Source organism: Styela clava, chromosome 1, assembly GCF_964204865.1.
Source record: "Styela clava chromosome 1, kaStyClav1.hap1.2, whole genome shotgun sequence".
NCBI lineage: Eukaryota > Metazoa > Chordata > Ascidiacea > Stolidobranchia > Styelidae > Styela > Styela clava.
Window position 1 is genome coordinate 23,211,274 of NC_135250.1, and position 11,513 is coordinate 23,222,786.

General features: G+C 38.4%; 3 protein-coding genes across 3 annotated transcripts in view; 1 reads left to right on the forward strand and 2 right to left on the reverse strand.

Annotated features, from left to right (window-relative positions):
- LOC120325496 (kelch-like protein 25) overlaps positions 1-11,513 on the forward strand; it is a 30,378-nt gene that overhangs the window by 10,879 nt on the left and 7,986 nt on the right. The gene's annotated exons all lie outside the window — the stretch shown is intronic.
- On the reverse strand, positions 189-803 carry LOC144424383 (uncharacterized). The gene has a single exon (XM_078113675.1). It carries the CDS (start codon positions 801-803, stop codon positions 189-191), a length of 615 nt encoding a protein of 204 aa, XP_077969801.1.
- LOC144424396 (uncharacterized) lies at positions 7,355-11,224 on the reverse strand. The gene has a single exon (XM_078113720.1). It carries the CDS (start codon positions 11,222-11,224, stop codon positions 7,355-7,357), a length of 3,870 nt encoding a protein of 1,289 aa, XP_077969846.1.

Below are 11,513 nucleotides of genomic sequence, written 5' to 3' on the forward strand. Positions count from 1 at the left end.
TGATGGATTTACTGACGCCGTTATAGATGAAGAGTCTTCAGATTTATTCATCTTTGATCGGCAAACTTTGGCAAAGTGGCCTTTTTTATCGCATTTGTAGCAATTGGCATTGCGTGCGGGACAATTTTGACGATTGTGGTAATTATATCCACCGAATATACATTTTCGCCCTGTTATACGGCCAGTTACTATACCTTCATTGTCGAAAGAGGTTTCGGAAGTGGCCAATGCCGAAGGTTGCAATTCGTCGATTCGAGATGCTTCATATGCTGACGAATTACGTTGCGCCAGATAAGTGATGAAGCTTGTGAAAACGCTAATTCAAGAGTCAAGTCCTTGTTTTCCAAAAGACGTTGTCGGATGTTATTTGACAAAATACCATTGATAAAAGAATCACGTATAAGTTCGTCGCGGTACTGCGCGGCAGAAACATCTTTAAAATTACAATCTTTACTTAGATTACGCAGAGTTTGTAAAAATTCGTCGATGGATTGACCAGTTTGTTGCTTTGCCGTAACTAGCAGATGTCGTGCAAATATTTCATTCGGCGTCTTGACATATAAGTTATGTAGCACTTCCATAGCTTTACTATAAGCGTCCACATCTTCAATATATTCATAAACATTGTGAGATACTGAGTTGATTAGCCTCTTGAGTTTATTCACAGACTGGCCCTCTTGTACACTCATCTCTAATTCTTCAATGTAGTTCTCAAATGTTTTTCGCCAGTGCTTCCATTCCTTTGCCGCGCTTGGAGAATTCAGATTTAGGTCAAGTCTCACTGGTTTCATCGATGCATCCATATTTAAGATTTTAGTTTCTTAAATTGTTATGACAGTTTATTTATTATAACCAAAATTATGGCTTTAAGAAACTAAAAACGCATCTTAACCTAAACACAAGAACATGCAACATAATTACATTGAGTCACTAAGAATAGCCAAACTTAATCGGACTACCGTCTAATACTCGTAACGGCACGTAACTAATGCAGTAAGGCAAATGCAGTCCGTTGTCGCTTGACGATAATCAGTGATCACAACACAAAGAACGATAATGTAATAATGACGGAATATAAACAAAGTGTAGCACACTGCAACAGGAATAACTGAACTTAATCTCATAACAAAAAGAAAGAACAAAACATTTAGGTTTAGGAGGAGTAGTGTTAATTCACCCATGCCTTAGTAATGACCTCACTGCTGATCACCGTTGTCCAATGCATTATCAGTATTATTTAGGTGAGGCTCATTTCATACCATCATCTTTGTAACGTCATAACAGACTTATTGCGGCCTTCTAGGCTGAGAACAATTATTCAACTTCTGATATTTCTATACTGAAAATGAAGATGATTTTGAGAAATCTTTGTGAATTTCTTAATGAGCCATGAAATATTATCACTATTTATTGATTTCAATTCCTGTTAACAGACAATAAGTTCTGTAATTAAGGAAATATAATTTTATTGAATATTCTCAAAAATATTATTATTGTAGTTGTTCATATTGACTAATTCACTGAACTTGATAACATATACTGTGTTAGTGAAATTGTCATTGTTATTGCTTTATGTATATAAGGTACTCGAAGGAATTATAAATTTTCATTTTGATGCTCGTAGTTAATCTTCTGATAAATTTTTACTGGCATTATTTGTGCAATTTTTTACAGCTGTAATTTGCAATATTGATATCATGATTAGATCAGCTGAGAAAGAAATTAAGTATTATCTGATGGTCACAAAGTTCCAACCAGTCTTTATAACATGCTTGTGTCGTCACTCGACAATTTCTCAAAAGATTGTTGAAGATGATTCGATGCTTATTTTTGATAAAGATTTACACAGACAACACATGTCATTATTGTTTGGCAAAAAGTGGAAAGGCTGTGGAGTTGGCAGTTTAATAAACTAATTTTAATATTGGCTAGAAACGACAATATTTCAAATGTCCTTAAGTTGTTTCAAAATAGATTAATGGCTTGAAGTTTTATAAAAAGTTTGTTACTCCTGAAGTATGCGCACTAAGATGTCGCATAACTTTAACCTGGTACACAACCTGAGTTCAGCATACTTCAGGAGGTCCAAAAGTTTTCCATACCTAGAACACCAGTAGATATTGGAGTTGTGAGAAAGTTTAAAAAGGGGAGTGGTTTTTAATTTTGATGATGTCATCGCACACAAAAACTGAATCCTAAAGAGCCAACAGAATTTTTTGAAATAAATGAAAGTGATAGACTTTTAGTGAAAAATACAATCTTTAACCACTGGAAATTTCAAAGCAATTCCTCTAGTAGGTAATGAGGAGAGATATTTTTTCACAACAACAACATAATAACAAAACGCTCTCAACCTTTCATGCGGCTCTTGTTAATGCTTCAAAAAGTAATTACTTTCAAAGAAAATTTTTCATTGGAAACTAATCATTGACTTGAAATTAAAATGTGTTGTATTAAAAGTCTATTATTTAGTCGAATGAATTCCCCCTTGTTTATTAGCGTAGCGTTAACTAATCTACAAGATACAATAGGGACGCAACAGTAAGCGTTTTCGCGGCCACTCGTACACTTTTCACTTGGAAAGATTTTGGTCGTGCCCCCCCCCCGTTTGAAATTTGTTTTTTTTATCATTGTTCTACGTTCAAACAACGTCGTTCCACGGTCATATCAATGTGGTGAAAATTACTTTTTTCCAGTGCTTTATCACCTCGACGTAATTCAACACCGCCCGACTTCAATCATACCTTTTTGCTGTTAGTTACGTATTAATCGCTATCCCCGCGTATATGTTTGTATTCAAAAATGAGATAGTTACCTCAAAAAAGTAGAAATCCCGCGCTGTCGATGCGAATTGAAAGCGACAATAGCATAATGCTATCTCTCTCTCTCTCTTGTGACGAATACTCTCGTGCTTCATCATCTTGACGCAATGTGACGCCGCCCGTCTTCATGTTATAATATTGCATCTTTTTGAGGTGAGGCTCATTTCATACCATCATCTGTATAACGTCATAACAAACTTGCTGTGGCCTTCTAGGCTGAGAACAATTATTAAACTTCTGATATTTCTATTCTGAAAATGATGATGATTTTGAGAAATTTTTATTTTAAAGAATTTCTTGGCAACTAATGAGCCATGAAATATCATTATTATTCATTGATTTCAATTCCTGATTAACAGACAATAAGTTCTGTAATAAAAGAATGGTTGAATATGGTTTTATTGAATATCCTTGAAAATTTTATTATTGTAGTATATTCATATTGACTAATTCACTGAACTTGATAAAATATCTGTGTCAGTGAAATTGTCATTGTTATTGCTTTATGTAATATATAAGGTACTCGAAGGAAATATAAATTTTCATTTTGATGCTCGTAGTTACTCTTCTGACAAATTCTCACTGGTATTATTTATGCAATTTTTCACAGCTGTAATTTGCAATATTAATATCATAATTAGATCAGCTGAAAAAGAAGTGATGGTCGCGAAGTTCCTGCTTGTCTTCATAACATGCTTGATTTATCACTCGGTAATTTCCCAAAAGATTGTTGAGGATGATTTGATGCATATTTTTGATAAAGATCTACACAGACAACACATGTCATTATTGTTTGGCAAAAAGTGGAATTGATATCAGGCTGTGGAGTTGGCAGTTTAGTAAACTCATTTTGAAATTTGGCTGGAAACCACTATTTTAAATGTCCTCGAGTTGGATTCAAAATAGATCAATGGCTTAAAGTTTTATAAAAAGTTTTTCATACCTAGAACACCAGTAGATTCTGGAATCATGAGAAAGTTTAAAAAGTGGAGTAGTTTTTTATTTTGATGTCGTCGCACACAAAAACTGAATACTAAAAAGCCAACAGAATTTTTTAAAATAAATGAAAGTCACAGACTTTTAGCAAAAAATACAATCTTAACCCAATGGAAATTTTAAAACAATTCCTCCAGTAGGTAATGAGGAAAGATATTTTTTCACAACAACAACAACATAATAACAAAACGATCCATATGTACACTTCATATCCAATTAGAATCTAGAAGATCGGGAAATCATATTTTAATTAATATTTTTGGTGATCTATTATTGTCGAGCAATCGTGATCACACTGGATGGTATCCAAGAGTCACACAATCCAACACCAGATAGTTAGGGTATTCCCCGTTTCACGGACAACAGGCAGGAAGGTGTTGTGTTGTGGGAAATACAACACGGTGCATTTTGTTTCGGCATTCTGGACATACCGGTATAAGTTTATTTTTATTCATCAATGAACTAGGTATATGTGTGAATGCAATATTGAAGAGACTTTATGTCATAAATTTTTGGGGTCTTACTACTTATTGACTACCGTACAGCGCGAAACACCGCAAAACAGAGGGAAACAGCGCATAACAGAGAAAATAGCGCAAAACAGAAGGAAACCAGCGCAAAACAGGAGACGCAGTTATTACCACCTCATGACGGCTCCTGCCACGAAAGAACAACGGTGCCTCTCGCCATGGTTTTATGGTGCTATTTCCGGTATTTTTACAAGGTTATGTAGCGGATTTGGGTCTGGTATAGTTTAGTACCACATGCACTTCTAGTTGGCCTGGCTCAACAATTTTTGCATATTTTAATCCTAACCCCCACCTGACTACATCACCGGAAAATTACGTCATTTGAACGTCACAGTGGCGTAATAAGACCCACAAAGTATGAGGATGGTCGTCAAAATCGCGCAGACGATCACCCGAAATCGAGCAAGCTAGTTCTCTCGTTTTTTCGTCACAACGATCACCATAGAAGAGGGATCGTCGGCGTTAGCGAGTTCGTTATCGGCGGCGCAGATGCCATTTCGGGCGATCGTAATTATACTTTGGCAAGCCATATCACGTGACGGTGACGTCCTAGTGACGTAGTTTTTGGATGGCATAGTCAGGTGGGGATTAGGTATAACATATGCAAAATTCGTTATGCTGCACCCACTGGAAGTACTTGTGGTACTAAACTATACTAGACCCGCGGATTCTAGGTCATCATGCGAAATTTTATCTACTTTTCTATTATCTAACCCTAAAGCTAAATCAATTAAAACTGTATCCATATGGAAAATGTTCTAAATTGCATTGCCCAAAATGTGTCACCAGCAGGGGAAGACCTGCCATTACAGCCTACATGCCTTGGTTTGTGTTTTTAATTTGCTGCCGTGGTACCCCAACTAAAAAAATAAATAAATATGTGCCCCAACTTATTGCAAATTTTTTTTCTGTTTTGCGCTGTTTCCCCCTGTTTTGTGTGCTGTTCTCCTCTGCTTCTCGCTGTATTCAGTAAGTAGTAAGACCGTTTATTTTTGGAATGTCAATGGGCTGTTGCATAGAAAATAATCAAAATACTATTTTAGCATATGAATCGCAAAAGTATGCGAAAAATCAACAATTTGGGAATATCGAAATTCAGTAAAAAAGGATGAAATAGTTAAAAGTAGAAGTACTATGCGTTCAATTTTCAAATGTTAACTGATAGAAATTTTAAATATATTGAAAACAAGTGAAAGAAATGATTTATTATTGTATGAACACTTGGATGATCTCATACATAGATCAATCATGATGTGACATTTTTTATGCAACACCAGCTTTGATGAATATATGGGAAGATTCAAATGTCCAAATTTATGCATCATTTTGATTTAATTCATAGATAGATAGTGGATAGAAAAGTGCCAAAACACCACTTTGTTGTCTGATTTTCTATCTAAATTAACTACCGCAAATCGATCAATTATTGGTAAACATATATAAAATGTGGGCACAACTTGGATGACAATTGTATGATAATATGGATTAACTTATTTTCAATTGACATATATTGTATTATATATGATACAAAACTCTGGTGATGGTATGGTTTTATATTTTAATTGTTACTTATATTATTTGAACATGTGGGAAATGTGTTTGAAATTATAAAACTGTTTAATTTGGGGCAACTTATACTAATTCGACACTAAAATCTCTATACGAAATAAAGGTAAGATTGGGCCACAAATTCCGGCCCGACTCAGGCCCGTGGGTATTAAACCCGACCCAAGCCCGACTAATTAACTGGATTTGCAGGCCCGAAGCAAACCCGAAAGTTCCTATTTTATTTAGTTCATCGAATTGTCATTGCAAGAGTTGATGAGGCGACTTCTGCAAACCACAGGCTGTTGGGAAGTCTGATGAGCAGATTCTTTACAGATTACCAACTTGAGTGTCTTTGTATAAATCCAATGTTTGTGAATGAAGCATAACACATTTAACCTAATGTAAGTCTAACTGTTAACAAAGATCTTAATACAACCAAATACTCCAATCAGTTAAATAGAAAATAACACAAACATGTATGATACAGGTAGAGAGAAATGGCATAGGAACAGGATGGCAGAAATGGCATATCCCAATATCTCCCCTTCGTAAAGGAAAAAGATATTTGTTTTTCAAAATATCACAAAATGACAAAGTGAATAAATAACGAAATAGCAACAGGTAAAGAAACATTTGAACAGCAATAAACAAAGAAATAAAAATTGTTCAGTATTCATTATCAAATGTCTTATTTCATCACATAGAACAGTCAGTATAGTCATGTTCATTCAGACAGCCCTGGCTTGTTGTAAGGCTGTAGGCGTCTCAATGCCAGAGGTAATCTTGGTGGGTGCGTGGCTGGACGAGAAATAGCTGAGGGATTAGTTTGGTTTGACAAAGGGCGAAACGGTGGGGGCCCCGAATTTGGAGGGTGGTTAGCTCTGGAGATATGGCTAGAATGTGGCAGGTTGGGTGATATGGGAATTGTAGCTTGGGGTTCGAACAAAATAGGCTTTAGGAATTTCCGGTTTCGTGTGACTGTTCTCCCAGATCCATCCATTCTAATCAAGTATTTACGGTGTTTGAAGCATTTCACAACTTTTCCTGACCTGTCCCATCTTTTGTTGATGGGATTTTGGATTGAAACGTTTGTTCCTTCTTCTAAAAATGGTAGGTCGTGTGCATGTTTGTTGTATTCAGTTTGTAGGTCAATATATTCCTGAGAAAGAGTTTTTTCTCTAGCTTTGGCTGCTTGTGTCCACAGTGGATTGAGCCGTAGGTTTGATGGGTGAATAGGTAAGAAGTCCCTCAGATGCCGAGAAAACAAAAGTTGTGCTGGACTGAGTCCAATATCACGGAGAGGGGTGTTTCGATATTGAAGAAGTGCTTTGCCGAATGAACGACTTTTTGGGGAACCGTCTGGCAGTAAATTGTCCCGGATGAGTCGTTTGGCTGTTTTTACGGCAAGTTCAGCTCGCCCATTTGATTGTGGATAGTGTGCTGACGAGATTCGACCTTTCACACCCCAAATTTCCAGAAATTTCTTGAATTCCTCTGAAGCAAACTGAGGGCCACCATCAGTACCGTACTGAGTTCTTCAGCACAGCCAAAGCGCGTGAAAAGTTGTTCGAAAACAGGAATGATGTGGTTTGTGGAAGGTGATCGGTGAAAGTGGGCAATTTCAATCCATCCACTGAATCTGTCTGTGATTGCTAAGTAATCGTTACCATTTAGATAAAATAGGTCAGCACAGATTTGTTGAAAAGGCCATTGGGGTGGAGGTGTTGGTATGATAGTTTCTTGAACTTGAGATGGTGCAATATAGGAGCAAGTGGAGCAAGAAGATTTGAAGTTGAGAATGCATTTGTTCATTCCCGGCCAGTACACACAATCTTTTGCCCTAGCGACCATATTTGTGCAGCCCTGGTGGGCACTGTGTAGTGTATGGAGCACAGATGATCTGAGCTGTCGAGGGATAACGAATCTTTTGTTATCTAAAACAATGATCTTGTTGTCGAAACAAGATAGTCTGTTACGTAGTTCCCAATAGGAGCGAACCTCCGGTGAAGTGGCACTTCTTGTGGGAGGGAATCCAGAAGAAATGGTTTCATGTAACAGCTTATGTGATTTGTCAGCTTGACAAGCGTTTTGAAGCCTATCGATAGTTATTGCCCGATCCGTAAGAGGTCCATTCTCGTTTTCAATGTAACAATTTAAGGCTTGTATTGTCTCGTGCATGAGAGACCAAGTGGTGTCGTCCTCTAGTTCAGCAGCAAAGAGGTCTTCATCAGTTGGATTAGAGGCAGAAAGTACTGGATTCCTTGAAAGCGCATCTGGCCCTCTGTGCCATTTTCCACAACAGTGGTGTATGGAGAAATCGTATTGAGAAACTTTTGATCTGAATCTCAGCACGCGTGGGTTGCTGATGTCAGATAGTTGTCGGTTGCTGAACAATGGGATGAGGGGTTTGTGATCGGTTACTACAATGAGATCTTTACAGCCGAGGATGAAAGACTTGGCATGGTCTAAGCTCCAAGCAACCGCAAGCGCTTCGCCTTCGATGGGTGCATAGTTTCTTTCAGCTTGTGAAGTGTGCCGAGAGCCGGCGTATACGAGATGCCAACCATCGGGGCAACAATTTGGGGCTTCATTTGTACCGCAGGTACAATATTTCTGTAGAAGTAGATAGCCAATGCCGTCCTTGCTCCAGTCGCATTGAATCAAAGATGGTCGATGAAGGTCAAATGATTTGATCCCTTCTTCACATAGGGTGATAAGTTTCGCTTTCGATTTCTCAAATATAGATTGAAGAGTGTCGTCCCATATGAATTTGGATCCCTTTTTTAATGGGAGCATAATGGGGGAGATGGCGTAAGCCCATGATATTTGATTTACCAAGCCGTGCCAACTTCGAGCGTCGTGAATGTTTGTCGGAGGTGGAAAGTTTTTGATGGAGTCAAGAAGCGCTGGGGCAGGTGCAATCCCAGCAGGGGTTATTTTAAGGCCAGCAAATATGATGGTATCCTGACAGAATTTGAATTTATCAGGGTTGAATACTATCCCCTTTTGAACGCTCAGTGTGAGAAAATCCCAAACTTGATAGAAGGATGATTGAATGTCACTCTCATATAGGCATAGGTCATCCACTACATGCTGTACTTTTTCAATGTTTGACTCTTCTAGAATGAGATCGAGGTTGCGATTGAAAATATCTCCTGCAGATTTAAAACCTTGAATAAGGCGTGTGTTCATAAATCTTCCCCATGGTGTGATGAACGTTGTCAGTGGTTGACTTTCCTCATCTAGTGGGACGCTATGATAGCCATCAGTGATGTCCAAAATAGACTTTTTCGTGTTAGGAGGAATTTTGCAGGCAGCTTTGAATGGAGATGGATTATAGTGAGCTTCTCGTATGCACTGGGCGTTCAATTTCTGTAAATCAATAGTTCGCCGGATAGATCCATTTTTCTTCAAGAGTGTGACCATGGGTGAACACCATGGTGTGATCATGCCTGGAGGTACGGGCTTTACTATGCCCTTTTCGACATCGTCCAGTAGTTTTTGCTTTGCTGGTTTCTCCATATGTATGGGTATTGGAATCGGTGTGTGGCGTGCATATGGGATAGCCTTCGGTTTGAGGTAGATGTGTGCAGGTGGTCCCTGCATTGTGGGGAATGGTGGAGATCGGTCAAAGGCGGAAGCCTTGAAACTATCCAGAATGTACTGTTTCAGTCTAGTTATGTTGTCCTCAGTTGGAGGAAAAGGAATAGACATAGGTCTGGTCGGTAGTGATTGAACCCGTTGATTTGTGATTGAGGGTTTTGTGGGAGACCTTGTGCTCGTAAGAGAGTTTATTGAGCTGGCATGAGGTGATGGCAGTGGAAAACTCTTCGGTAGGATGTCCAATGCTATACATGCATCTTTGCTTAAATATAGATGGCGTAGCTTTATCCCAGGTTCAGTAAAGTATAGTTGTTGTTTTGTTTGTTTACCATATCCAATAATATTTATGTTTACGTTGGCATAGCAGTAAGCTTTGATAGTACTACCTCCTACAATGCGAATGCTTTTGTTACATTTTTGTAGAACTCTCTTCGATATGTGCAAATATGAAATATATGGATGTTCAGCGACACATATTGATGCTCCACTGTCCGGTAGTGCTGTCACAGGTTTGGAGCAGATGCTGTTTGCTGTAGACGAAGTATGAGAGATCTGAATTTTGATTTCAGCTAATGAGGAGTGTGGATCTCCAACGTTATAAAGTGAAATTACGCTCAGATTGGCTTTTTCATCCACAGAATCTGAGTCTGACTGGGACTCGGATGATGTCATGGACTGTGCCTGTATTGCATTGCTTTTTGCGGAGAAGCATACTTTCTTGTAATGATTATCTTTTCGACAGTGAGAACAAGTTTTTCCCCATGCTGGGCATCGATTCTTCCTGTCCATTTCTGTGGATCCATGATTAAGACTGCCACATCCCCTACATGCAATGCGTCCTGAAGATGACTTCTTGCTAGGGCTTCTCTTTTGACGTTGTCTTTGTGTGGCGAAGTGTGATACAGAATATGATTGTGTGTGGCAGTGTATCGTTTCTTGATTTCGAATAGCCGATTCGTAAGCGGTGGCATACTTAACAACTTCTTCTAAGGTAATAAGGGCCTTTTTGTCTGCGCATTTGGACAGTATGTCAGCCTGAAGGGTTGTGTTGCAAATGCCCTTGATGAGCTGATCCCGAACGTGCCAGTCGGTTTGATCAAACTTGCATGCTTCGCTTGGGCATATGTATTCGCAGTCGTGTGCCACAGAAAGCAGTCTGGCTACAAACTGTGTGACTGTTTCCCCAGTATGTTGCTGCATGTCCATGAATTTTGTTCTGTGCGTAAGAGGATTTAATTCTAGTGTGACAATGTTCCTGATTTTAGATAGGAATTCCTTTTCGGTTAAGTCTCTGAACTCTGAACATGTGTTGTTGATGATTTTTTGAACTGCCTGATCACATGCAGAGTAAAGTAAATCATTGGCATGAACACTTGCATGTGGTTGAAGGTTCTTGAATGTTGTCCACACGGATAAAGCAGTGCGAAAATCAGAACTAGACATTCTAGTTGAGAATTCAGGTAACTTTACGGGCAGATTTAGTTTGGTGGGCTGAGAAGAGTTGGATATGTTTTGCTGAGAATGATTCAATATTTTAATTTGATGTGCTAAGATTGTTATACCCAAATCACTTTTAAGAGTATTTTTGTCCAGCTGTGGTAATTCAGTCTCAGTGAGCTCATTAGCATGAAATGTATTTCCATATTCATCGGATCTCTCATCGGGGATGCCGAGAGATTTGAAAAAAGTACTCCAGCTGGTAGCATCTGTTAGTCGCAGCGCCATGTTGGGAAGTCTGATGAGCAGATTCTTTACAGATTACCAACTTGAGTGTCTTTGTATAAATCCAATGTTTGTGAATGAAGCATAACACATTTAACCTAATGTAAGTCTAACTGTTAACAAAGATCTTAATACAACCAAATACTCCAATCAGTTAAATAGAAAATAACACAAACATGTATGATACAGGTAGAGAGAAATGGCATAGAAACAGGATGGCAGAAATGGCATATCCCAATACAGGCTCTCTCGCGGCCGAAACGCCTCATTTAAAAAGAGTCACCGATAGAGA

Bases quoted from the DNA above. Each gene is read 5' to 3' on its own strand.
- LOC144424383 (XM_078113675.1), bottom strand. From the start codon at position 803: ATGGATGCATCGATGAAACCAGTGAGACTTGACCTAAATCTGAATTCT.
- LOC144424396 (XM_078113720.1), bottom strand. From the start codon at position 11,224: ATGGCGCTGCGACTAACAGATGCTACCAGCTGGAGTACTTTTTTCAAA.